Source organism: Gordionus sp. m RMFG-2023, chromosome 3, assembly GCF_954871325.1.
Source record: "Gordionus sp. m RMFG-2023 chromosome 3, tfGorSpeb1-WG-v2, whole genome shotgun sequence".
Lineage (NCBI taxonomy): Eukaryota > Metazoa > Nematomorpha > Gordioida > Chordodea > Parachordodidae > Gordionus > Gordionus sp. m RMFG-2023.
Window position 1 is genome coordinate 15,177,668 of NC_088777.1, and position 27,672 is coordinate 15,205,339.

The window sequence follows — 27,672 nt, forward strand, 5'->3', positions numbered from 1 at the left end:
AATAAAAAAAAATATCTTAAAAAATATATAAATAATTTGCATATAAGTTTCATTAATGTTTAATGGCATTTTTGTAATTTAAATAGAGAGCATTTGTTTTACTTAACATAAAAAAATATATATCCCTTATCAAATTCTTTGACAAATAATTTCAGAAATGCAAATACATTAAATTTATTTTATAAACAACAATAACCTTATATAATAAACAACATATTTTTTAGATATAATTTTAATTGATCATATAACAAAAAAGTATAGGAGTTGGTTATTTTTATTTTATTTGTCATGATTCTCTAATAAGTAGTTGTCCAGGCCTTCCCAGTTTCCCTTAATACGGAATTTACATGTTTTTTTTCCATATCTATATTATAATTTTCCGATGTCCTCACTACGTCATCGCTACGTCATGTCATCGCTACGTCATGTCATCGCTACGTCATGTCATCGCTACGTCATGTCATCGCTACGTCATGTCATCGCTACGTCATGTCATCGGTACGTACTTATTTTTATTTTTTTATTGATTTTATTTTATTTTTTTTTATAGAAAATATTTTTAGACATGAAGCCCAATAAAATCTACCAAATGCAAAATAAATTATACATCTATATATACTAAAAAGGCTTATACTTTTCATTTTAGAATACTTAGCTTATGATGGATGATATTCCCACTATTTCTAGAGAGGTTAACCTAATATTGACTCCTCTTCAGGTTTAATACATTAATATATTTTTTATTTATTCTTTTGTTTTTATTTTAGATAACAAGCCATGTCCCAACCTCACTTAATGATTGTACAGGTGGTATATTGACTCCTCATCAGGTTCAATGCATTTATTTTTTTTATTTATTCTTCTGTTTTTATTTTAGGTAACAAGCCATGTCCTAACCTCAGTTAATATTGTACAGGCGGTGATTTATCCATCATTAATAAAAGAAAAAGATGGCAGATCAATCAAAAAAAGAAACGCACTAGGGATAGCGAGGCCCTATAAAATCTAACAACTCAAAATAAAGTTAGCCTTATATATATATTTTTTTTATACTCTTTTATATTATAGAATACATCTATTTTAGCTTCTGATAATGTACCAACTTTCTAGGGAGTTGAACCTAATATTGACTCCTCTTCAGGTTCATTGCATTTATATTCTTTATATTATTCTTTGTTTTTATTTTAGATAACAAGCCCTGTCTTACCCATATTTTATGATTGTACAAGTGGTATATTGACTCCTCATCAAGTTCAATGCATTTATTTTTTTTTATTTATTCTTTTGTTTCTATTTTAGATAACAAGCCATGTCCTAACCTCAGTTAATGATTGTACAGGTGGTGATTCTGTCATTAATAAAAGAAAAAGATGGCAGATCAATCAAAAAAAGAAACGCACTAGGGATAGCGAGGACCTACAAAATAGAACATTTTCTTATTTATCAAGTATAATTTTTCTCAAAATTATATTGGGATTTTTTAATGTTAAATGTTAGTCTTATGTTATTATTTTTATAAAATAATATATTTTACCTGCAGAATAATTGGTAAATTAGAGATTTCCTCTTCATTAATTATAAATTTTGGGCTTGGTTTCAAAATTATTAGGGAAGGTGGGTTAGAGAAATTCTTTTTAAATATTAAGATCTTGGATGCTTTTATCTTGAACCTTTATTGGGATTTTTTAATGTTAAATGTTAGTCTTGAATGCTTGGATATTTTTTCCATGTTAAATGTTAGTCTTATGTTATTCTTTTTATAAAGTAATATATTTTACCTGTTTACTAATTGGTAAATCAGATATTTCCTCTTCATTATTTATAAAATTAATATCTCTGGGCTTGATTTCAAAATTATTAGGGAAGGTTGGCTTGAGAAAATCTTTTTAAATATTAAGATCTTGGATGCTTGGATATTTTATCCAGTTTAACCTATATTGGGATTTTTATTATTAAATGTTCGTCTTGGATGCTTGGATATTTTTTCCAGATATTGTAGGGTAGAACCTATATTAGGATTTTTTAATGTTAAATGTTAGTCTTATGTTATAAATTTAATATCTCTGGGCTTGATTTCAAAATTATTAGGGAAGGTGGGCTTGAGATATTCTTTTTAAATATTAATATCTTGGATGCTTGGATATTTTATCCAGATATTGTAGGCTTGAACCTATATTGGGATTTTTTAATGTTAAAGGTTAGTCTTGGATGCTTGGATATTTTTTCCAGATATTGTAGGCTTGAACCTATATTGGGATTTCTTAATGTTAAATGTTAGTCTTATTTAATATCTCTGGGCTTGGTTTCAAAATTATTAGGGAAGGTGGGTTAGAGAAATTCTCTTTAAATATTAAGATCTTGGATGCTTTTTTCTTGAACCTATACGGAATTTCAAAATTATTAGGGAAGGTGGGCTTGAGAAAATCTTTTTAAATATTAATATCTTGGATGCTTGGATATTTTATCCAGATATTGTCGGCTTGAACCTATATTGGGATTTTTTAATGTTAAAGGTTAGTTTGGATGCTTGGATATTTTTTCCAGATATTGTAGGCATGAACCTATATTGAGATTTTTTAATGTTAAATGTTAGTCTTATTTAATATCTCTGGGCTTGGTTTCAAAATTATTAGAGAAGGTGGGTTAGAGAAATTCTTTTTCAATATTAAGATCTTGGATGCTTTTTTTTGAACCTTTATTGGGATTTTTTAATGTTAAATGTTAGTCTTGGATGCTTGGATATTTTTTCCATGTTAAATTATTCTTTTTATAAAGTAATATATTTTACCTGTTTACTAATTGGTAAATCAGATATTTCCTCTTCATTATTTATAAATTTAATATCTCTGGGCTTGATTTCAAAATTATTAGGGAAGGTGGGCTGAGAAAATCTTTTTAAATATTAAGATCTTGGATGCTTGGATATTTTATCCAGTTTAACCTATATTGGGATTTTTATTATTAAATGTTCGTCTTGGATGCTTGGATATTTTTTCCAGATATTGTAGGGTAGAACCTATATTAGGATTTTTAAATGTTAAATGTTAGTCTTATGTTATAAATTTAATATCTCTGGGCTTGATTTCAAAATTATTAGGGAAAATGGGCTTGAGAAAATCTTTTTAAATATTAAGATCTTGGATGCTTGGATCATTACATTTATCATGTTATTTTTTAACTTTTAGAATATCATAATAGACTTGATTAGTTCCCCAAAAATTTTATTTGATGATAGCCCTCCAACTTATTAGAAATATTCATCTAATATTAACCCTTCTACCGGTTTTATATTATTTTAATGTTTGTTTAATTTCAACAATAGTATATTTATATTTTTGCCTGATTTCTTTATTTGTCTAGGCTAACCCTAATCCCTCACATTGCTACTAAACATGATGAATCTTTTATTAAAGATAAGCAAAGAAAAAAATGGCGATTCAACAACCGCCTTACCCGTTCTAGAGTTACTGGTGGCCAAGATAATAAGGCACTGTGAACTCCTCTGGAGGTTTATTTTGTTTTTATCTAATGTTTTATATCTAATGTTTTATATCTATATGTTTATTTTATACACCCAGTTGCCTCCAAATGATATTTCTATCACCACTACCACAATCCCTATGCCACCTCTGCTTAATTTATAACAAATAAAAGCATTTAATTCCACTATCATTTACCTCATTAGGAGTTATTATAAATAATACTTTATCCGATTCCCTGAGGAACTTTCATGAATATTTAGAGAGATGTTCAAACGTGAATGTGTAGTGCGGCCAATTTCATTAACATTATTAATGGGAAAATATGCGGTAGTTTTGTCATGGCCTTTATAACAATACTTACGACCGTTTTATGGTTGAGTTGACAATGTCGTTCATGTTTCTATTTTAGAGGGGGATACCAAAACTGACATTTTGGCAGAAATATCATTTTGCGTTCTTTTTTTACCAGTAGCCCAGGGCCTCAGCTTTATCAGGACGCAATGGGTGTTGTACACTGCTTTGGTAATCCGTCATTATTCATTACTTTCACCTACAACCCTAAATGGGATGATATTATACATTAATTTTTCCTTCTGCAGACGACTGAAAGGATTTGCTCTTAATTTTACCAGACACACAGAGTAATAATTATTCCTCATCATTTTTTAAAAAAATTACCTAAATTTATATGGCAAGAAAAACAAATTTCTTAAAAAAATATATAAATAAATTGCATATAAGTTTCATTAGTATTGAATGGCATTTTTGTAATTTAAATAAATAACATTTTTTTGTACTTAACAAAAGATATAGATAACCCTTATCAAATTTTTTGATAAAAGGAGTTAACCCACTAATTGGTAAATCCGAGATTTCCCCTTCATGTGTTGATAAATTTTTTTGAAATTTAACTATCTCCGGGTTTGGGAAATAGTTTTGAAACTTAATATGGGATGGACTGGGCTTGAAAAATATTCCTCAAGATTAATATTTGCTTGCACCTGACTTGGGAATATCTTATACAAATTATTATGGGCCGGGCTAGGAAAAAATTTTCAAAATTATTATGGGTTGAGCTAGGCTTGAGAAATTTTTTTATAAATTATAAGGTCTTGAACGCGTGGAAATTTTTTCCAAATATTATGAGCTTGGACCTGGCTTGAAATTTTTAATGTTAAATGTTAGTCTTATGTAACCAGTAATATATTTACAAAGAATTTTGGTATTGGGTTCAAGCTCATTTAAATATATTTTGACTCAAATAAGAGTTTCCACTCTTAGTCCTAATGGATTGGACTCAATGACATTGCTTGGACTTGACATAAATGGGGAGGGGGTTTAAAAATTATATAAATTGGATATGATTTTTAAATAAAATGTAACATCTTTCTTAAAAAAACGAATAAAATTCTCATTCTCCTTCATTTTTAATGGGCTATCTACTAGTTAGACTAATTGGTAAATCAGATATTTTCCGTTCATGTGATGATATTAAAAATTTAACTATCTCCAAGGCGGGAAAAAATTTTCAAAATTATAATGGATAGGACTGGGCTTGGAACCTCAAAATTAATATTAGCTTGCACCTGACTTGGGAATATCTTTTACAATTTATTAAAGGTTGAGCTGGGCTTGATAAACTTTTTTAAAATGATAAGATCTTGGATGCTTCTCCAATATTGTGAGCTTGAACCTGGCATGACATCTATCGTAAAAATAAATAAAAATCTCATTCTCCGTCATTTTTGACGGGTTTCCTACTAGTTTTATATAATTGTTAAATTACATTTTTTTTAAATAGAGTTTTTATACAATAAAATTTTTAATATTATAATCTGTATAAAATATATACTTTTTGAAATTTATTTTAAATAATAAAAATAAATATATGATTAAAAAAAGTAATGTTATTAATTCTATAGTAATTTTATATAATAAATAAAATCAATAATAAAATAATCTCTAAAATTTTGTTATACGCAAATATTTAAAATAATTTTAACATAGTCTATTGTTAAACGACTCGACTTTAGCCGATTTTCAATAACCTAACTCTATATTTTAATTAGAAAAACTTTGCCTAACCCTCAAGATTTGGCTAATATATGTCCAAACATTTTTGCCCTCTATGAGCAAAATCTTCAGGCTTGCGTAATATTTTTCTGGATAATATATTCAGTTAGCCGATTTTAAAAATCGCTTCAAATGAGGCCATTTAACAATACTATAGCCTTAGATATAAGCAATTGAGTGTTCATAAAAAATGGCAAGTTTTGCGGGGCAACTCGTCCTTCTCCTCACGAGAAAATCCTACCTACGCCACTGTAAATTTAAAATATATTGTATTGTATATTCATAATATATATATTTACATCTATTTTTTATGATTAAATCCTGCGTCTACTTGCATTAATTCTGTTTTTAGAATTACAGCATAAATAAATTACCCGATATGTGATTTCAGTACTAAGCACTCTAGTATTGACAAGTAACAGAGCTAATCTAGTTTCTCAAGTTTATCAAACTGAATATTTAACATAGGCGGGAAAATGAGGAGCCCCACCAGCTCGTGGGAGTTGCATGACTTATACTCGCAATAGTCCTAGGATAAAAAAAATTGTGTAAAGCAAAAGCCTATACCCGAGAGTTGCACATATATTTAATTATTTTATGGGGTTGGGGAATTTTAAACGATTATTTTAGATAAGAAAGTTATAGTGGTGTTGATATTAGCATTAGTATATGGACATAAGCTTATCGTGTTGAGAAATATTGAGCACCATTTTGGTTAGCTTATTTTCATATTAATAAAGTTATTTTCAAGTTTTACGATTCAAGATAATTATTTTATACTTATTTATATATTAACAAAGGTAATATACATTTATAATGCAATCAAGAGAATTGACACAAAATGAAGTAATTTATTTCTGTTTTTATAAAATTACATTTTTATTTAATAGAAAATAAAAAAAAACCGGAAAGTCTATTGGAGAAATATAATAGCTATTTAAAATCAGGAACAAAATAATTTTTATTAATTAAAAAAATATAAAAATAGCCATATTTTTAAAATAAATATACTTATTATAGAAAGGGATCAAAGATCCATGTCCAACCTACAGCTTTGGCTAGAAAAGAAAAAAAATGTAAAACACAAATATAATATTGGTTAATCTTTTATATATTATTTACATAACAATTTTTTTATAATATTTTTGGTAACACTTTTTTTAATTTTTATCCTTAGTATATAAATTATATTTTTTTAAAATACCTATTATATAGCTGAATAAATTTATTTTGAAAATCTGATTATTAAAAAAAGGTACTTAACTTATTGCAAATGTTATTTAAACGCAAGATATTAAATTTGAGCGTAGTTGTTAAAGAACACAGATAAGTGAATTAAAAAAGTTTGGATTTTTTTAGTTATTAATATAATTTGATAACATCTAAATATCTATTTTGGTTTTCCAAGTTAATTTTCCTAAAATAATGTACCAAAATCTATGAGGAAATCTTAATCTTTGTATACCTAATATTTTAACAATATAATATAAGCCTAAATTAAAATTTATGAAGTACCAAAAATATATTACTCATCTTCTATTTTGATTTCAATATAATTTCATCACTTATAAGAGGAATCAAAGAAACTAGTTATTTTACTTTTATAATCAAAATAAAAACAATGTTTTAAATAAAAGCTAATATATGGTGATTGTAATTTTATTTAATATTTATGTAAAATATTTTAACAATAGGTGAATTAAGTCATTTTAGCAGTCTTCTTGCTTAAATTAAATGCAAATCAATCACTTTCAAAAGAATATTTTTTATTAAATACTTAATAAACAATGCAAAATTTGATATGAAAATGAATATAAAAAATTTAGGAAATGTAAATATTTTCCATAACATAAAATATAATAACTTTGACAAATTAAATATATAGAATAAAGCATGCACGAAAAATAACAAATTAGGTGTCATTATATTCCAATTCAAACAAAATTATGAGGCGAATGAGTTAATAAAGCAATGGAAATTTGATTTGATGACTTGGATTGCAAGTCTTTGACAAAGATAAAATTTTTTGGCTTGACTGAAATTTGTCTGCCCTGTATTTTGATTAGGTCTTGAGCTTGAAGCAAAAAGTGGACATGATGACTGGTACAAAATGGTATTAAATTGATAAGAGATGTACATGTATATACCATATTTCTATTTTTCTGTATCTACTCTTTGTTTAGGATTGATGAAGTCTTTTTATAATATAAATACTAGCTACAATCAAAATTTAAAAAAATATAAATTTCATATCATGTATTTAAATGATGATTATTGTGTCATTTCGATTTATTTGAATAATGATCTGTATTAATCTCTGCATTTTCATTGTTATATTTTAATATATAAATATTCAGAAATTTTAATATTTGTCTAACTAATATTTAGAATAAAATATTGAGCCAAACTAATTTGCAAAATCTTGTAACAATATAAGCCTAAATTACTATTATGGAGAATTGAAAATATTGTCCTTCATGTTCCTTAAATTAATGGTAAAAATAATAGTAGTTTACATTAAAACCAAAATTAAAATGCAATTTTAATATTAATTTACTTCAATTTGGTTTATATCTAAACCCTTGCATCGTCACAATTATAAAAATAGCCTAAAGAAAAAAGTGCTCAGTAATTTTCAACATGGTGAGCTTTTCTCCAAATGCATTTACACTCTAAGGATCCCAGATTAAATTAATATAATATTTTTTAGTGCAGAGATAGGCTTTGTTTTTTTTATAAATATTCTAAAGATTTAATGTTTAGATTTATCCATAATGAATAAAACTAAATATATATTATTTAACTTCTAGGTTCTATATTCCTTCACTCGTACAAAAAATTGTTTCCACTTATCAATTGGACAATTTCAATATTCATATCAATCAAACATTTTAAAACCTCGATTCAATTATTGTATAAGGAATATTCCGTTTAATAAATTTAAATATATAAATGTGTTTCTTTATAAGCCACTTATATGGTCCATATTTGTTATTTCCAATGTCATTAAATGGCTCTGTTTGAGCCAATTTTTAAAAACGGCTAACTTAATATTTTAGCTATAAATGTTGCATAAGACTCGAAATTTCTATATTAGATGCCCAAATCTTTGTGCCATATATGAGCAAAATCAGACATATGTAATATTAAGCTAGATTTTGAAAATTGGCTCAAATCGAGCCCTTTAACAACACTAATTATTTCTAAATGCATATTAATTTTAAATTTAATTATATGTATAATATTATACCATCTTTAAAGTACAATGATTTGGAGATTAAATTAGATTATAAAAATTATATTCTTAAAATTTTAATATAAAATATATCAAATAACAAATTTGACACCTGTTAATTTTGACCCATCAATTTTCAAACCGTCACCGTCTTATGATTGTTGCTAAAATGCCAATCGTTTTATTTTTCGGAAAAAGCAGATATTTAATTTAGAGGTGTAACCAATAACATTTGGGTTGGGTTGGAACCAAAACTCCAGTACACGATAACTATTTTTGTGGTTAATATCTCGTGCAAACATAATACTTGATCAGCTAAATGCGTTATATCAGCACGAGAAGCTTATTACCAAAAGAGATCCTAAAATTTGAAGATATTCTATTTACTGGTTATGCAAAAGATGGTGGACTTTTCATGCCAGAATATATACCCAAAGTTTATAAAATATATTTTGTTATATAATTTATTAATTTAGATATATCAAGAAGATTTAAAATTATGGAAAGGTTATTCTTATCTAGAGATCTCATTTGAAATATTAAAATATTACATATCTGAGGATGAGATTCCATATGATATTCTAAAAAGTAAAATAGAATATAAATTTATCCATAATTTATAAGTTTTATTGCCTTTATTACATTTATTTTATACATATACTTTTTTTATATTTGAAATAATAGAATTACTTAGAAAAGCCTTTTCAAAATTTGATATACCAGAGATTATAAGAATGAATTACCTAAATGATGGTGCTAATATATTAGAATTGTTTCATGGTCCAACTTATGCATTTAAGGATTTGTCTATGTCATGTCTAGGACAGTTTATGCAATATTTTCTTGCAAAAAACAACAAAAGGGTAATAATATTAGTAGGTAAACTTATCTATTATAACTAATATAATTATAAATATTATATTAATAGTGTATTTATATATTAAAATACAACTGCCATTGAACAGACTTTAAACAAAATTCCAATGGCATCTACTATAGCCAATTAGAGAAATTTAAATAGAGTAATTTTTGAACAATGCATTTTGCATATTAGTTATGGTTTTTGAGATTTATATGAGATGTAATATTTTATTTAATTTAAGCACAGTTATGAATTATTTTTATAACAACAGAGAAAGTATATATGTAGAAATTATAAAAAATATAAGAGTCAAGGAAATAATATTTCTATTTAGCTTCCTCATTACAAAAATTTAGATATGGTGATATTATTATGAACTATATTTTAAATTTGAAAAAAAATCCTATTGCTTTTCACATCATTAAAAAAATTTAAATATAATGAACTTTATTATTGAGAAATCCATTTTATTGAGTTAATAATTTTTTGCATTGTCTATCTTGTAATGAATCATTATAGTTTAATTTGATCATTAAATGAATCAAATACATTAGCTTAAGTATCAACATGGATATTCATATAAAATATGCACTATATTCAAGAGATCTTTTTTTTTGACCAAACCTGACAGAAAAAAATTTGCCCAATCTACCCCAAAAATTAAACAAAAACCCATTAATTCCATATCCAATCCAAACACAAAATTGATTCCCAATTTCCAACCTGATTAAAAATTTAACCCCAACATGTATTAGCCCCTCAAAAAATTCCATTCAGAAAATATAAGATCACAATTTCCTCAGCCTAATCCCCATTCATTAAAATTATAAAAAAAATATGATTGCCATGATACTAAGAATTTTGAATTACTATTACTATTACTAATAATGTAATAATGAAAATGATATACTTTAAAATATTTAATTTATTTATTATATAATAAAAATTTACAGAAATTTAGATACATAAGATTGACTCATCTAACAATTAGTGATGGTAAATATAAATAACCTATAATAAAAAAATATTTTAGACATGAAATATAGATTATACACCCATTTTAACAATAAAATAAATAGCCTTAACTAATAAAATCTTTTAAATTACACCTTTAAAGCAAAAAGCAATATCAGGCTTTATGTTAAATCCTTTAAAACCAATTATAATTATTCTTTAGTTCTAAAAAACAAATAAGAAACAATTGATAATAATTTAAATATCATATATTTTTTTGCAAGCTTTGTAATTTAGATGATTAAGCTAGTTAATATTACTTATGATTAATTTTTTTCAAATCTGGACTGGGCTTAAAATTTATACTTCTGCATGTCTCATATTATAATATATTTAAAAAAAAAACTAATCTATGGTTCACAAAATTTATTATAACCAGATTGAGGTAATTGGATATACCAGGGCTGTAAACCTTTGTTCTAAAGAATGGGCTCAGGTTCAGTGAAAAATCTTTGAACCCTGTTCGGATTCAGAGCTTAATGTTAAGAAATTTTTTAATTTAAATAAAATGGATACATCACGAAAAATGATTTTCACAAAAAATGTTTTTAATATAGAAAATAAAAAAAACAATATGTTTTTTATAAATATTTTACATGTTATTTTTTTAATGCTGTTTAAATTTTTTATAAAAATAATATAAAATAAAAAAAAATATAACATAAATGAAAATTTTTTAAAAATTCTTGAACCCTGAGTCCTACATTTAAAAAAGAGTTCAGGATTCTGGTTCAATAAAATAATAGGGTTCGGGTTAAAAGCCATAGGCTCTCATATTTATGTAAAAATTACAATGAAATTAAGTTCGAGTCAAGTCGTGGTATATTTCTCTACAATATTATGAGCTCATCTCATCCAATTAACAACAATAATAATATCTACAATCCTTTCTTTTATACTGATCTAGAAGTCAGAAAAATTACATAATCTGATAACCTATCATTTTCAACTGATGCTAGACTGGAAAACTACATCGACCAAAATGCGGCGCCCATAAAGAATTTACTTTAAAAGCATTAGACCCCCCAAAAATGGTTTTCAACCGTTATCTACGGCGGTTCAGTTCGTCCTGTTTTGTTTGAAATTTTTAAAAAGTTTTGTTACATTCCGGTTTTTTCTGAAGAAATTTATATCCGTTCTTTCCGGTTTATAATTTATTACAGTTCTTTTCCCCGGTTTTTTAAAATGTGATTTAAAAAAAAAATTAATCATATATTTTCATCTAATTGTAAAACTTGCTATTATTTTTAACTCAATTCAAAACTATTTAATATAAAACATATAAGTAAAATAAAAGTAAATAATTTAATGCAATGTTAGTTAACTTATTTAAATTGGACTCATATTAAGATTATTTATTATTTTAGAATTAGAAAAATTTGAAAAAAAACAGATTTTGAAGACTATTAAAATTATAATTATTTGATTTTTTTCTAAATTAAAAGCAAGCATTATAATAACTAATCAATAAATAATATATATATAAGAATAAACTTGTTGCCTAATCTCTATTAAATTAAGTATATAAAGTAAAAACAATAAACTTGGTATTGATTGATATGAATATAAAGGCGATTTAATTGTATAAAAAAAATTTAATTTGAAAGGAAATCACGAATTTACCCCTCTTCCCCCCACTTCCCTAGGAAAATTAGGTTTAATAATTTAAAATTAATTATTTTTAAAACCCGTTTTGAACAGTTCAAAGTATTTATAACAGTTCGTTCACTCTAAATTTTTTTGTAACGGTTCGGTTGAAAACCCTGCACAAAAATAATTCAAGTTGTTGCCTTGGCAGAGTTTAAAATGAAATAATTAATATTTTATTTAAAATCAAGCATCGTAAATTAGAATAATTTTGACCAAAATTGAGGTACATCTGGAGACACAGGTGGAGCGGCTATAGAAGCTCTCAAAGGCTTGCCCAACGTAAATCTGATAGTGTTAATGCCCGACAAATTATGTACCGAGATTCAAGAATTGCAAATGACTACGGTATTAGATCCTAATATTCACGTTTTCAAAGGTTTTTTTATTGTTCCATGTCAATTCAACGAAATTTTCATCGCGAAACACTTTTTTATAAAATCTTTATCGTAAATCCACATTAGCGAATATTATTCCGCGAAGACAATATCGCCAATTTTTTATAGTGAAATCTTTAAAGCGAATACATTACAGTGAAACTTTTATCGCGAATCAATAATCGTGAAAATTTATTAGCGAAGTCATTATCGCGAAGATATTATAGCGAACGCGAGTTCAATATCACGATAATTGCTAAATAGTGACTATTTTATTTTGAAATATTTATTTTTATGATCATATTAATTGAATGGTATTTTTAAAAATAGGTACAAGATTGATTCAATGATAGAGTCTCTAAACCTTGACCCAAGGACCTAGATAGTGATGGGTAATTTTAATAGTACCCAAAACCATTATTAGCTTCCTATTTGATACCCTTGTCTAAAATTTTTTTGGAAAAACCCTTCATAACATCATAACATAAACCAGAAGACATAGAGTAATAATAAATTTTAAAATTCAAAAAATTATGCTCTGCATTTGAAAATATAAAAAATAATAAAAAATTTTTTGAGTGATATATTATATTTTCTAATAAATTCAATTCTGAGAAAATTAAAATTTTTACTAATCAAAATCATTTTTTGAGAATTCAGTAAATAAATTCAGGGGAAAAAATAATATATGTTGAAATTAGTCTACATGTAAATTGAGCATTACATATTGGTTTCTTTCTTTCTTTCTTTCTTTCTTTCTTTCTTTTTCTTTCTTTCTTTCTTTCTTTCTTTCTTTCTTTCTTTCTTTCTTTCTTTCTTTCTTCTCTTTCTTTCTTTCTTTCTTTCTTTCTTTCTTTCTTTCTTTCTTTCTTTCTTTCTTTCTTTCTTTCTTTCTTTCTTTCTTTCTTTCTTCTCTCTTCTTTCTTTCTTTCTTTCTTTCTTTCTTTCTTTCTTTCTTTCTTTCTTTCTTTCTTTCTTTCTTTCTTTCTTTCTTTCTTTCTTTCTTTCTTTCTTTCTTTCTTTCTCTTCTTTCTTTCTTTCTTTCTTCATCTTTCTATCTTTCTATCTTTCTAAGAGGGAAGAGAAGCTAGACTATACTATAGAGTATTTTTATTTTCATTTGTGGTAAAATTTAATCATTCATGGTCCTACAATAAAACACAGTAAACTCAAACAAGTAGTATAAAGTCAATTTTATTTTAAAATTTCTTACAATATTGTTAATTATTTTAAAAATATAAATCTTATAATTATTTATATAGCTACTATTGGAGAATAAAGATTTTCAAGAAGCATTAATTTACCCTGAGCCACCTAACGATGAGAATCAAAGTAAAAATGATTGTATAGGTGAAGATTAAGGTTTTATAATAAATATTCTAAGTGGTAGGAAGTTATAATCTCAGACAACCACGGAGTTTGAATCACATAGAGAAAGAGTTTATATTAATGAAATATGTGAAATCATCAAAAACAAAAGGCTAAAACAATTACAAACTGGAAATCAAATGATTTATTTCCACAATTTTTCTAATTATCTCTTTCTTTCTAAACAATTACAATTTTTTTTAATCCAATCGAATATTTTAAATTTTTTTGATTAATTATACTTTTTAAATATAGCTTATTAGATTTCATAAATAATTTACATTTCAGGTTTTATCTCTGGGTTCCGATAAAGGAGCAACAATTTTCAAGAGAAATATATATTTTTTAAATGAGACATTCTTTTTTTTATTAATATAACAATTTAGAAAATTCTTTTTAAAGTAAATAACTCGGAAAATTTAATAAAAAAAATTCAGAGAAATTAAAAAAACCAAAAGATCCTTACATTTCACGTTTATGATTTAAGTAACTTTAGTGGGTAAATTAATATTGAATATGCTTTTTTCCTTTAAATAAATGCATTCGCAATATATTTGTTGTTTCGCGATAATACGCTCGCGATAATAACTTCGCGTAAATACATTCGCGGTAGAAAATTTTATAGAAAAAGTTCGCAGTATAAGTTTTGCTATAACAGGTTCGCGATAAAAATTTCGCCAAAATGTATTCGCTTTGAAGTATTCGTAGTTTAGGATTTCACGGAAATAAATTTGCAGAATTGGTTTTCGTGATATTATCCTCGCGATAAACGACATGCAAAAAAGAGTTTCGCGATAAAAGTTTCTCTGCATTTATTTGATACGTTTTTTATAAGAAAAATAATTATTAGAATTTGAAAAGAAGGAAAGAATGAATTGAAAAATAAAATAATGAACGAAATAGCAAAAAAAAGAAGAGAATAAGAAAGTTGCTTAGAATGCGAGCATCAAATTGTAGTAATTCCTGCTTGAGAATTGTTAATATTAATGTCTGGGAGAGCTATTAGATCTAGTTCCTCTTGCAGAATTCAATATTAACAATTCAAACCAATATCTTTTATTTCATAAAAAAACTTTCCTAAATATAAATATAATAATTCTGATAATTGTACTTTAATGGTTCTTTGTTATATGGTTTTGTTATAATAATGGATTATATGTATAGGTATTTTTGTATTTGCAGGAGATGTGTTATAGGGATTTATGTTAGCTAGTGATATTGTAAAAAAAAAGGAAAAGAAGAGGATCATTATTATATTTATGAAAGTTTTTATATGAAATAAAAAAGATATTGGTTTAAATTGTTAATATTGAATTCTGCAAGTGGAACCATATATTCCACCATTCATAAGACAGATCTAATAGCTCCCCCAGACTTAAATATTATCAATCCTCAAACAGGAGTTACTACAATTTAAGGGGGGAACGAATAAAAATAATATATTTTTTTGATATTAATATATATGTATCAATTTACAGTGGAAGGAACGAGCGACGACCTAGACATCCCAATTCAGAAATGTTTTCAAGACCCTTCCTTAACTGAAAATCCTGGTTTTACTCTGTGCTGTATAAATTCCATAAACTTAGTCAGAGTTTTGGTTCAAATAGTGCACCACGTTTACGCTTACATAAAGATGTCCTCCTTCGATTGGTGCCCTTATCAGGTCAATATTTGAAATCAAGAATCATGGAATCTTTATTTCTTCCTTCCACTTCCCATGCCTCCATTTTTTTCTTACTTTATCTTATTTTGATCCATTTATTAAATGATTTATAAATTTTTTTAGAAAAAGTTATATCTAGAAAACCATTTATTTTTATAAATAAAATTGAAATCCATTTTTATGTTTAATGTTTTTAATAGTAATAATTAGTTAATAAACATTCTGCCATATAGTTATTTTTTTCGCAATTCTGTTTAAAAAAGTGTTAAATAATCTTCAGAGTGTGTTTTTAGTGATGCTAGTGATATTGACAGTCCCCATCACCGCAGACTGATCTCTGATAAATTGGAAATTTTGGTATTTCTAAAAAGAAATCTTCGATAAATTTTAAATATTAATTTCAAATTTCATAATATATTTGTTTATTACTAATTATGTAAATAGTTTATTTTATTATTTATTATATAAATAAGTAATTTATCAATAAAAATATTTTATATACTTTTAGAATTGCAATTGAATTAAATATAAACTATACCTGATCATTATTATATATTTAAATGACATATGTTATGGTATAGTAAAATTGATGTTGTACTAATAAAAAGTATATTAAAAATTAAAACCATTGGTATCTTTACAGAATACAAAATACGATATGATATCGGATCGGTTATCTGCCGATATCAATTTAATATCTGAAATATCTGATCGGCCTCCAAAAAGTGGTATCGGTACACCCCTAATTTTTTTTATTAAAGAAGCATTCATCTACCTATAAATTGGCAAATATATATTTAAAAAATTCTAATTTGGTCCAAAATTTTGGTACATTAAAATAAAACCCATTGTTATATTGTATTAGCATGAGTTATATATTTAATCAAATTGGATTTAATCTCTCTTTTTTAGCCTGCTTTTATATTTTAATCAATTTAGACACAAATAAATTGGTCGGTTCTTTTTTACAAGGGCGCCTGTCAATATTTAATATTTGCCCAATTTATACATTTAATTTAACACATTTTTATAGTTAAAAAATAATTTTAATGTTAAGAATGTTTTATTTAAATTCAACTAAAATTTTATTTGCACATAAGTCAATCTAACATTAGAAGTAAAATTTAGAATAAAAATTAATATTTTTATATTTACTGGACTGGAATTAATCTTCTTGAATATTAAAATATTAATTATATGTTTATTTAAAGGATGGCAAATTAAAAATGTTATAGCGATTTTTCATTAAATTTAATTTAAACAATATTAATTAAAATAATTTTTTTATAATATTAAAAAATATTTTTTAAGAATAACTTAGTAATATAAAATAGTTATTTATTAATTTAGCAATTACAACTTTTATGCAAAAAAAATTGTATAATAAAAACTCACAATTATTTAAATCACAAGCAAAAAGGAAAATTGGTTTAAATCGGGATTTTTATTCAAAAAATAATCCATTTGAATAGTGATTTAAATAAATTTGACTAAATTATGCCTTGATAGTAAAAAGACATATTAATAAAAAAGAAGTGAAAAAATCAATATAATATTTTTAAAAATGTAACCTACCCAAAGGCCTACATTAAGTACGGCTAAAGCCTTGAAGCCCTTCAATATAATTTATGGAAAAACTCCACCTAATAGTGCTTCCCCCCTCCCTCCCCCTTAAAATACAAGTTATACATGATCATGTCCTTAATTAATTATTGCAAATGATAAAGATTATATTAAAATTTTAAAAATTATATAATTTAATATGATACAGAACAAGAAATCTAAAATTATGGACATAGAGAGCGACATATATTCTTCCACTTACCAACATCTGGATTTGGCCGGACTATGGTCAGAGGATCTTTCTAGAGCTTCTCCCAACTCGCCCGTTACCACCTTTAGCACGCCCCAATTTGATTTTGAATCTTCGAAAAAAAACGACCCGTTAGTGATGAATATCGACAAAAACACAAAATCTAATTTTGAAAAGGATAAAGAACGAATCGATAATAGCGGTGATCAGGATAATGTAGCTTTACGGCAAAAAAATGAAGTAAAAATAGAGGATAAAGGCAGGCAAAATGTGAGAAAGGAATCCCATAGAACCCAATGGAAAGCTACTGGTCCTAGTTTGGAAAATATTGTGGAGATAGTTGTTCCCTCAGGGGCTGGAGGAGACGCTATGGGTAAGCTTAAATATGAATATATTATTCAATTTGTTTTCTAATTTGAGCCATCGATAATATTTAATTTATACACTTTCCCCATACTATCTTTGTTTATTATTATATTGAAACACTGTTAAATTTAGGCATTCATATAAATAATTTACCAATGTTTTTATTATATAAAAAAAATATTATAAACTTAAATGACTTTACTCGTTAGACCTTTTCAGTTTTTCCCCATAATATATAAATTAATGTTGTAATCAGGGATGTGAACCCTTCGACAAAAAAAGGGTCCGGGTTCAGGTACACTAATAAAATTTAAAAAGGGTCCGGGTGGGAACATAAAAAAATGACTCATGATAAGACTTTTTTCCATTTATTATTATTATACTTCAATATATGCATATTCATAATTTACAAATAAAAATTTTTAATATGAAATAATTTATATTTTTAATGTTTTATTCAATCGCACAATCATAATATCTTCCAAAATATCATCCTTGAGATTTTCACCAATATATATTTCAAAGATGAACTACGCTTACCTAAGATAGTTATCTTTATAATGCATAAATTATTGTACCTGTGTCGCCGGTACAGCCATGACCATTCTAGACAAGATATATAATTCTGGATATATTGAAGAATTTTCTTTCCAGAATTTTAAAATATTTGTATCCTTATTTATTCTCTTAACTTCTTAGAACTTTTCTATTAAAGATGTAAGTAAGAGGCATTTTTTGATTCTCCTTTCTATCTGACTATAATTTGATTTTTTTTTCTCTATCTAAAAGTATAATTTTAAGATTATCAATGTTGCTTTTATTATCATTATTATCACTACAATCAGTAGGTATTGTCGTTGCCTCCAATATATTGTAAATAATGGAGTTTTGCGTATGCCATAAATCCTTAGTATGGTCTTTAGCCATTGGTTTTTGCTCAATACTCAATAAAACTTGATATCGAGGGTATAAATATATATAAGCATATACAACACTATTTTGCAATATTGTTGCTCTCGAATTTACGTTTTATAATATTTCATATGGAAAAGGACTAGTAAATCTCTCTAAATCTAATCGGAATTTAAGCCATATGCCATAAAAATCAGATAAACACAATTGTTCAGATTGTAATCTTAATGTTGTTATTTTTAAAGGAACTAATACACGGTCCTTTATTTGGAGACAATCATCTTCTGACAAAATGACTTCACATGCTCCTATAATAAAATCATTACAGAAATCTTTCAAACTTATTAATCGTTCTAGCATCATATAAATTGAGGACCAACGTGTTGTGCAATCTAATATTGCCATTAACTATTTCATTGATTTTAATATTCTTACTAGTGATCTGCATCGGGCCTAATTTTTCAAGCCTGGCCCGGCCCAAAATATTTTTATAAAGTTAGCCCGGCCCGAACCCGAAATTCCGAATTTAGTTAAATATAGAAATTAATTTTTATAATTACTCAAAATAAACCATATATATTATATGGCGTCTACTTTTTATAAATAAAATCACATATTTTTATTATACATAAAAATTTAACATAAAATTTAACATAAAATTTATAAATTTAGATATATTTTAAAAAATTTCTAAGGCCCTTCGGGCCGGGTACGGGCCGGGCCTACTTTTGCAGATCTCTAATTCTTACAATTGTGTGAGTTCTTAAATTTTTTGCAACATCCCTTGTTTAATGATAGTTTTAAAGTGATTATCTTAGGCAATCATTAATAGCCAAGTGTGGAGTAAATAATATTACCTACACTAGAAAATAATTTATGAAATCAATCTCTAAATAAAATGAAAGTCGAGGAAAAAATTGAAAGAAAAACGCGAAGATAAAATAAATAATTCCACGAAAAAAAGTGAATAAAATTAAAAAAAATTAATATTATTTTTTATTTTTGAAATTTTTTATGACACATAAAACCCTTGGACCCTTTACTTTTAAAAAGGGTCTGAGTTCGGGTTCGGATACAGCTAAAATACGAGGGTTCAGGATACGGGTTCGGGTTCATATCCCTGGTTGTAATGTCAGTGAAAATAAAAAATTTAATTATTAATGAATATGATTTTTTGTTTATTTATAAAAATATTTAAATGTGTAATAAATGATAAGCAAAAAACAGAAAATTTTATTGCATAAAATATCGCAAATGTGATAATAATTTTTTTTTTCTATATGTTTTTTTGCTGTTATATGCAAAGGTGCTTGCCTAGCTATACAAATGGGAATTCCTTTAAAAATAACGATGGCCGTTAACGCTAATGATGTGATAGCCAGAACTATTAATAGGGGGGATTTCTCTTCCCAAAAACCTTTTCAGCAAACCCTCTCGGTCTCAATGGATATACAAGTTACCTTTAAATGAATTGGAGATTTGAAATCTGCCTCAGTTTTGTGCTTAATATACAATAGAAATCCTAAGAAATCATGATCAAAATCTTTGAATTAATTTAAAAAAAAATTAAAGCATGGAAGTTCTAAGTCTCTTTAAATTTAAACCGTAAAGATTCTATTTGCTGTGATGAATGCGAGGCGATAAACATTATCAAATATATACTAGAATTTGTTTTTAAATCTATACTAAGTAGTAATATATAATAGAATATGTTTTGAAATCTATACTAAGAAATTCGTATTTATAATAAAATTAGTTAAGTTCTTTTTCTCAAGTTTTGAAAAGTCTGTCTATAATGTAATATTTAAATTTTTGATCATGACTACTTGCTCATTTAAGAAAAATACTTTTAAAAGCTCAAATATATAATTCCATCTCAAATCGATCTTTTCAACCCTACCCTTTCAATATTAATAAAATTTGGTATTGTAGTTTTATAACATAAGGAAACATAAAATCAAAAATTTAGCCTCTTGAAACCAATATTGAGGGTTATGTTTGATAAAAATCCGTTAGTGAATCGTATGCACTCCTTTCGGCTACAGTCTGTTCTTTAACGGTTCATCCTTCATAATAGTGTTTAAAAATATAAATGTCAAACGTTACAGTGTAAACATAAATTATGCATTTTAAATGGTATCTGTAAATTGGTTTCATATACCTTATTTGCGTTCGCAACGCAGTATTTAAACGCTCAATTTTTAACACTAGAATGCGTCCAAAAGACGCGTTATCCTTCAAGCTATGACGAAAAAAAAATACTTGATTTAAAAAAATATATTAATTAACATTTTTTTTAATAAACAATATTTTTTTCTCATATATTGAAATAGTGTCCTTACAATATGGAAAGAATATTTTATATTTACAGCAAAAGAAACGCCGACCTCACCGCTAAAATAATGAACGATTTTGAAAAATACCATAATGTTTCAATACCACCAGATCTTTTAAACGAAGTTTTTTAAATATAATTTTTAAAGTTTTACTTAGGGATTTTGCCATATGTGACATTTCGGGAAATTTTGGGTTTGGTAGAAAGGATTTATAAATTTTTGCCTAGTTATATTTTATATGAAAGAATTAGGGACCCAATTAATCTTTTTATTTTAATTAGGGAAAGTTTTTTATTTCATCAAATGTATTTATTGAATAAACTATCATGTAGATTCAAAAAGACTTAAGAGGCTATGCATGCGATGATGAAGGGGTTAGAAGAACTATATTACGATGCTGGAAAGATGACGAATACATACTTTGTCCCCATACAGCGGTTGCAGTGGCATATTATTACGATCGCAAAGATGAGTATGATTTTTTTCCCAAAAAATAGTATCTCCAGTTGTTATATTTTTTTCCATTTATAAAATTTTGAACCATATTTATTAAACTTTTCTGTTTGAGCTAAGCAGGTTTTTATCGATCATGCCTAAATAATATTTTTCTTACATCCTTTTTTAAAAGCTTGATTGAATGTTTATAAATTTAGAAGTAAAAAAACCTATCAATCAATATTATTAGCAGATTTTTTTTAAATGAGAGATTTTTGATCAAATTTTACCTAATAAATGCCAAAATCTTTTGTAAATTTTATTTTATAAGCATATCTTCTGTAATGATGCGCACAAATTGAGTGTTTCAAACGCAAATAATGCATTTCAAATGGCATCGTGCAAATTAGTAAAATTAACGTTTGGCGATAGCAACTATTTAAAAAATGCAAACAGATTATAAAATTTTGAATCGACAATATTAATAAAAAGGCAACCTTGATTTAAACACGCAAAACGCAGTCCAATTTGTGCGCACTATAATTTTCATGCATATAAAATTTTTCAAGAGATTCTTGCTTGGAAATTTTTTTAAAACTCTGATTTATTTATTATTATATACGTCTCGTTAAAAATTATTTACCCTAAAGAATAGCCTTCCAATATCCTGTTATATGCATTTCGACTGCGTCTTACGTTAAATTTCCGGAATCCATAGCCATTATCAAAAATAGCTTAGATTCTCAAGGTCATCATAAAAACGAAAACGGAGAGGAGGAAAAAGAAAATCAAAGTAGAAATAAAGATAAAAAAGAAAAAGTTTTGGAAAGCGATAAAAGATTCAATTTACTTCAACATATGCCCACCAAAATTGTCAAACTTAAAGAGTTACCTATCAAGTTTCAGCTACTTAAGAAAGGCGATGATTGGTTTGAGCGTCTTAAGGCTAAGATCCTTGAAATTTCTGGGGAAAATATAGTCTAAACTATCTGAATATAATTATTAGATTTTAGGTTTAATTATAATTTGTTTTACTGAAGTAAATTCATTTATCGTAAATTGAAATAATTTTTTTTTAAAACCTTTTGACTAATATTATATATAGTTAATTTTTAATCCTAAAAAACTATTCAGGGAAATATGTTGTTATATTATTTATATATTTCTTATATATTATTATACGACTAAATTTATAAATTACATTATATGTATTTTTTAATAGAAATAATATTTAGCCCCATTAATAAAAGAGGGAAAAAAATTATACAAAACAGATTGGCTAATATTTTGAAATTAAATGATTCCTTATTTTTGTAACGTTTAAACTTTATTATCCATAGATAAAAGGGACGGGCTTTAAAAAGAATCGTGGTATTTTATCGAATTTTAGTTAGGAGTAGTAGTTTGATAAAAGTAAATGACCATCGAGTTGGTAACTTATTTGAACTGATGTTTAAAATAACAGCTATAACCATCATCATAATCGCAATGACATTTTGAAAGCGAACAAGACAAATATATTTCTCCTACATTTATCCTTTGCAAAATCTCATTAATAACTTTAATGAAAGTTGTGCAGGGCGTGGGCTATAAAATTATCTGCCGAATTTTCTATATTGCTGAATCTTCTGGTTTCTACTAAAATAATGAGCCATACACCACTTTTATCGCTCTATGTGATTTAAATCTCGCAATCTTAGGTTATTATAGAAGGACGAATTGATAAGAAAATGGAGGCTTTTGATATTATGGGAAATTTTTATTTAATAAATTTTATTTTTCACTATTCCGGGAATAATATCATAAAAAGTGGGATTGTCAGATAACGGGTGTTCAAGTCAGAATTCTTACTTTAAATTTTATTAATCTTAATCAAATTAAAAAGTTTTATACGTCAAAAATATTTAAACTATAAAATTTATTCTTCAAATTTATTCTCCAAAAGAAACTATATCATAATTTATTTAACACAAAAAAGTATATCTTTATTCGAATATTATATTTTAAACTAAAATACAAAGTATATCTTTAAGTATAAAAATTTGTTCCTTTTATAGGGAAAATAAAACACGCAATTATAAATTAAAATAAAATTGGCCCAAAGTGAAAAAAAGAACGTTTTTGCAAAAGAGGAGTTGTGTTAGTTTTATCTTACATAATTAGGGATAAAAACTACCCCCCTATATTTTTTGGAACTCTACTTATACCTCTGGATGCAGGGCAATCTTACGGGCATATAACTTATATTACCTGAACACCTTACTAAGGACAAAACAAAAGAAGGGTAAAAAAAGAAAACTATTTTTAATTGAATATTTTTAAGGCTAAAAGATAGCAAACTAAATTAAAATATATTTAACAGTTTGTAAAGTTGATTGATGTGCACTAGTGTCTCATGTCCATTCTTTTTAAGCTTACATCTCTAATTACTTCCAATTCGTTCCCTACTATATCTTGCTAAATTAAACATATAAATAGTGAAATGTCTAATCTCATCAGAGATGTTCACTGCTGGATTAGAGGTTAACAAATTCTTTAAAATCATTGTTTATGATATACTTATATATAACTCTGTCTTTGGTTAGTGACTGGCAAAGCTGCTTGATGAATTTATGAATATTAAGTTTTCAGACAATAAATATTGGCGCGACCTAGATATTAATAAGAATCAAGGTTTAAATAATGAACTCAATGATTAATATATGAATAAAACCTATGTTCCTTTTTCCTTGTACGCGATTATTATAAATAAGACTTCGAGGAAAAGCATAGGGCATGATAGCATAATTTTTTATTTCAATGATAAATTTTATAAACCAAATAGGTCACTAATCATTATATAGATTTATTAAGGCTAAAAGTGTAATAAATTAATAAAATATTATTTATAGATATTATATATAAAAATAGAATAGAATATTCGAAAATTAATCAATATAAAATTTGATGTTTGAAATATAAATTAGTAGTCGTATTGTTTATAAATTAGTAGTTGTATTACTACAAAAAGGAAATTAAAAATCTATCATTGAATCAATCGTACCTATTTTTTAAAAAATATTAATTAATATGATCATCTATATTATAATTTTCCGGTGTCCTCACTACGTCATCAATTAATGCAACTGTAGGAGGCACAATATTAGGAAGCATATAATTATAAAAAAGTTTATCAAGCCCAGCTACCCTTAATAATTTGTAAAAGATATTCCCATGTCCATTGATCAAGTCTTGAGTTTATACCAATGTTTATACATAGGAAAGTAATACATTATTTATTAAATATCACAAATTATTAAGAAAGCCCAATGATGGGGAATGATATTTTTATTCATTTTTTACGATAGTGTCATGCCAGGTCCAAGCTCACAATATTAGGAAGCATATAATTATAAAAAAGTTTATTAAGCCCAGCTCAACCCTTAATAATTTGTAAAAGATATTCCCATGTCAGGTGCAAGCTAATATTAATTTTGAGGTTCCAAGCCCAGTCGTATCCAATATAATTTTGCAAATTTTTTCCCACCTCGGAGATATTTAAATTTTTAAATGATTTATCATCACATGAAGGGTAAATATCTGATTTACCAATTAGTTTAAAATGTAAAAAAATCATAATTAATATTAGGGCAGACCTTATTTTGTCATTCTTTTATACCAATGTTTATACATAGGAAAGTAATACATTATTTACTAAATATTACAAATTATTAAGAAAGCCCATCAAAAATGATAGGGAATGAGATTTTTATTCATTTTTTATGATAGTGTCATGCCAGGTCCAAGCTCACAATATTAGGAAGCATATAATATTAAAAAGTTTATCCAGCCCAGATCAACCCTTAATAATTTGTAAAAGATATCCCCATGTCAGGTGCAAGCTAATATAAATTTTGAGGTTCCAAGCCCAGATCCAATATAATTTTGAAAATTTTTCCCACCTTGGAGATAGTTAAATTTTAAATTGATTTATCATCACATGAAGGGCAAATATCTGATTTACCAATTAGTTTAAAATGTAAAAAAAAAACATAAATAATATTAAGGCAGACCTTATTTTGTCATAATTCTCTTTTATACCAATGTTTATACATAGGAAAGTAATACATTATTTACTAAATATTACAAATTATTAAGAAAGCCCATCAAAAATAACGGGGATTCATTTTTTACGATAGTGTCATGCCAGGTCCAAGTTCACAATATTAGGAAGCATATAATTATAAAAATGTTTATCAAGCCCAGCTCAACCCTTAATAATTTGTAAAAGATATTCCCATGTCAGGTTCAAGCTAATATTAATTTTGAGGTTCCATGCCCAGTCGTATTCAATATAATTTTGAAATTTTTTCCGACCTAGGAGATAGCTAAATTTTTAATTGATTTTTCATCACATGAAGGGTAAATATTTGATTTACCCATTAGTTTAAAATGTAAAAAAAAACATAAATAATATTAGGGCAGACCTTATTTTGTCATGATTCTTTAATAAGTGCTTTGTTCGGGCTTTCTCAGTTTCCCTTATTACCAATTCACAAGATATTTTTCAAAATTAGTGCAACTGTAGGAGGCCATATTAAAACCAATTATCAAAGTAATACATTATTTACTAAATATTACAAATTATTAATATTTTATATAGAAATTCATAACTTAGTTAATCCAATAAATTTAATATCTCTAGGCTTGGGAAAATTTTTTCAAAATTATGGGTTGGACTGGGCTTAAAAAATATTTCTCAAAATTAATATTGGCTTGGTTTTCAAAAATTATTAGGGATGAAATGGGCTTGAGAAAATCTTTTTAAATTATTAAGATCTTGGATGCTTAGAAATTTTTTCCAAATATTGTAGGCTTGAACCTATATTGGGGTTTTTTAATGTTAAATGTTAGTCTTATGTTAATATTTTTTATAAAGTATTATATTTTACCCGTAGATTAATTGGTAAATCAGAGATTTCCCCTTCATTAATTATAAATTTAATACCCCCCCCCCCCTTAATTTTTTTGAATATATCCCTCCAACTACTAGATATATTCATCTAATAATGACCCATCTACTGGTTTACAGAATTTTAATGTTCGTTTTATTTCAATAATAATGTTTATTTATATTTTTGCCTGATTTCTTTATTTGTCTAGGCTAACCCAACCTTAATCCCTCACATTGCTACAAAACATGATGAATCTATTAAAGATAAGCAAAAAAATAATGACGAATAAACAAACGCCTTGCCCGTTCTAGAGTTACTCGTAGCCAAAATAATAAAGAACTACGCTTGAAATTAACTCCTCTGGAAGTTTATTTTGTTTTTCTTATCTTATGTTTTATATTTATATGTTTATTTTATTTTCACCCAGTTGCCTCCAAATGATATTTCTATCACCACTACCACAATCCCTATGCAACCTCTGCCTATTTTTTAAAAAATATAAGCATTCAATTCCGTACTATTATTCATTTCACTAGGAGTTATTATAAATATTACTTTATCCGATTCTCTGAGAAACTTTCATGATTATTTAGAGGAATGTTCAAACTTGAATGTGCAGTACAGCCATTTTCATCAACTTTATTAATGGAAAAATATGCAGTAATTCTGTCGTGCCTTTATAACAATTCTTACTGCGTTTTTATGGCTGAGTTAACATTGTCATTTATGATTCTATTCTAGAGGAAACTACCAATGCTGACATTGACAGAAATATCATTTTGGGTTCTTCTTTTACCAGTATCCCAAGGCATAGGCATATGACTCATCTTTACCAGGACGTATTGTGTTTTGTACACTTCTCTTGAATCCGTCATTACTTTCATCTACAACCCTAAATGATATGAAATTGTACATTAATTATTTCCTTTCCAGACAACCTTCCAGATTTATTTTGTAGCTTTTTCCATCAAAAATTAAAATGTCAACAATTATTTGCTCTTAATTTTATCAAATACACAACATTATAATTATTCCTCATTATTTTTTAAAAAAATTAGCCTAACTTTATATGTCAATAAAAAATATTTTATAATTTGCATATAAGTTTCATTAGTGTTTAATGTCATTTTTGTTATTTAAATAGATAGCATT

The 27,672-nt window shown here is 26.2% G+C and overlaps 1 protein-coding gene and 1 long non-coding RNA gene across 2 annotated transcripts; both read left to right on the forward strand.

Annotated features, from left to right (window-relative positions):
- Nucleotides 1-9,011: 9,011 nt before the first annotated feature.
- On the forward strand, nt 9,012-22,680 carry LOC135926116 (threonine synthase-like 2). The gene is made up of 11 exons (XM_065461812.1): nt 9,012-9,049; nt 9,106-9,226; nt 9,267-9,378; nt 9,475-9,669; nt 12,540-12,692; nt 15,537-15,724; nt 17,496-17,910; nt 20,122-20,270; nt 21,149-21,274; nt 21,484-21,623; nt 22,237-22,680. Exons 2-11 carry the CDS (start codon nt 9,110-9,112, stop codon nt 22,568-22,570), a joined length of 1,929 nt encoding a protein of 642 aa, XP_065317884.1. The 5' UTR covers nt 9,012-9,049; nt 9,106-9,109; the 3' UTR covers nt 22,571-22,680.
- A 2,465-nt stretch (nt 22,681-25,145) lies between these two features.
- Nucleotides 25,146-27,616, forward strand: LOC135926333 (uncharacterized). The gene is made up of 3 exons (XR_010571837.1): nt 25,146-25,264; nt 26,729-26,886; nt 26,948-27,616. It is a non-coding gene; the product is annotated as an uncharacterized LOC135926333 (long non-coding RNA).
- Nucleotides 27,617-27,672: the final 56 nt, after the last annotated feature.

Bases quoted from the DNA above. Each gene is read 5' to 3' on its own strand.
- LOC135926116 (XM_065461812.1), top strand. From the start codon at position 9,110: ATGCGTTATATCAGCACGAGAAGCTTATTACCAAAAGAGATCCTAAAA. The intron at 12,693-15,536 runs GTTTTTTTATTG...ATCAATTTACAG, and splicing joins TAATATTCACGTTTTCAAAG to TGGAAGGAACGAGCGACGAC. The intron at 20,271-21,148 runs GTTACCTTTAAA...ATATTGAAATAG, and splicing joins CGGTCTCAATGGATATACAA to TGTCCTTACAATATGGAAAG.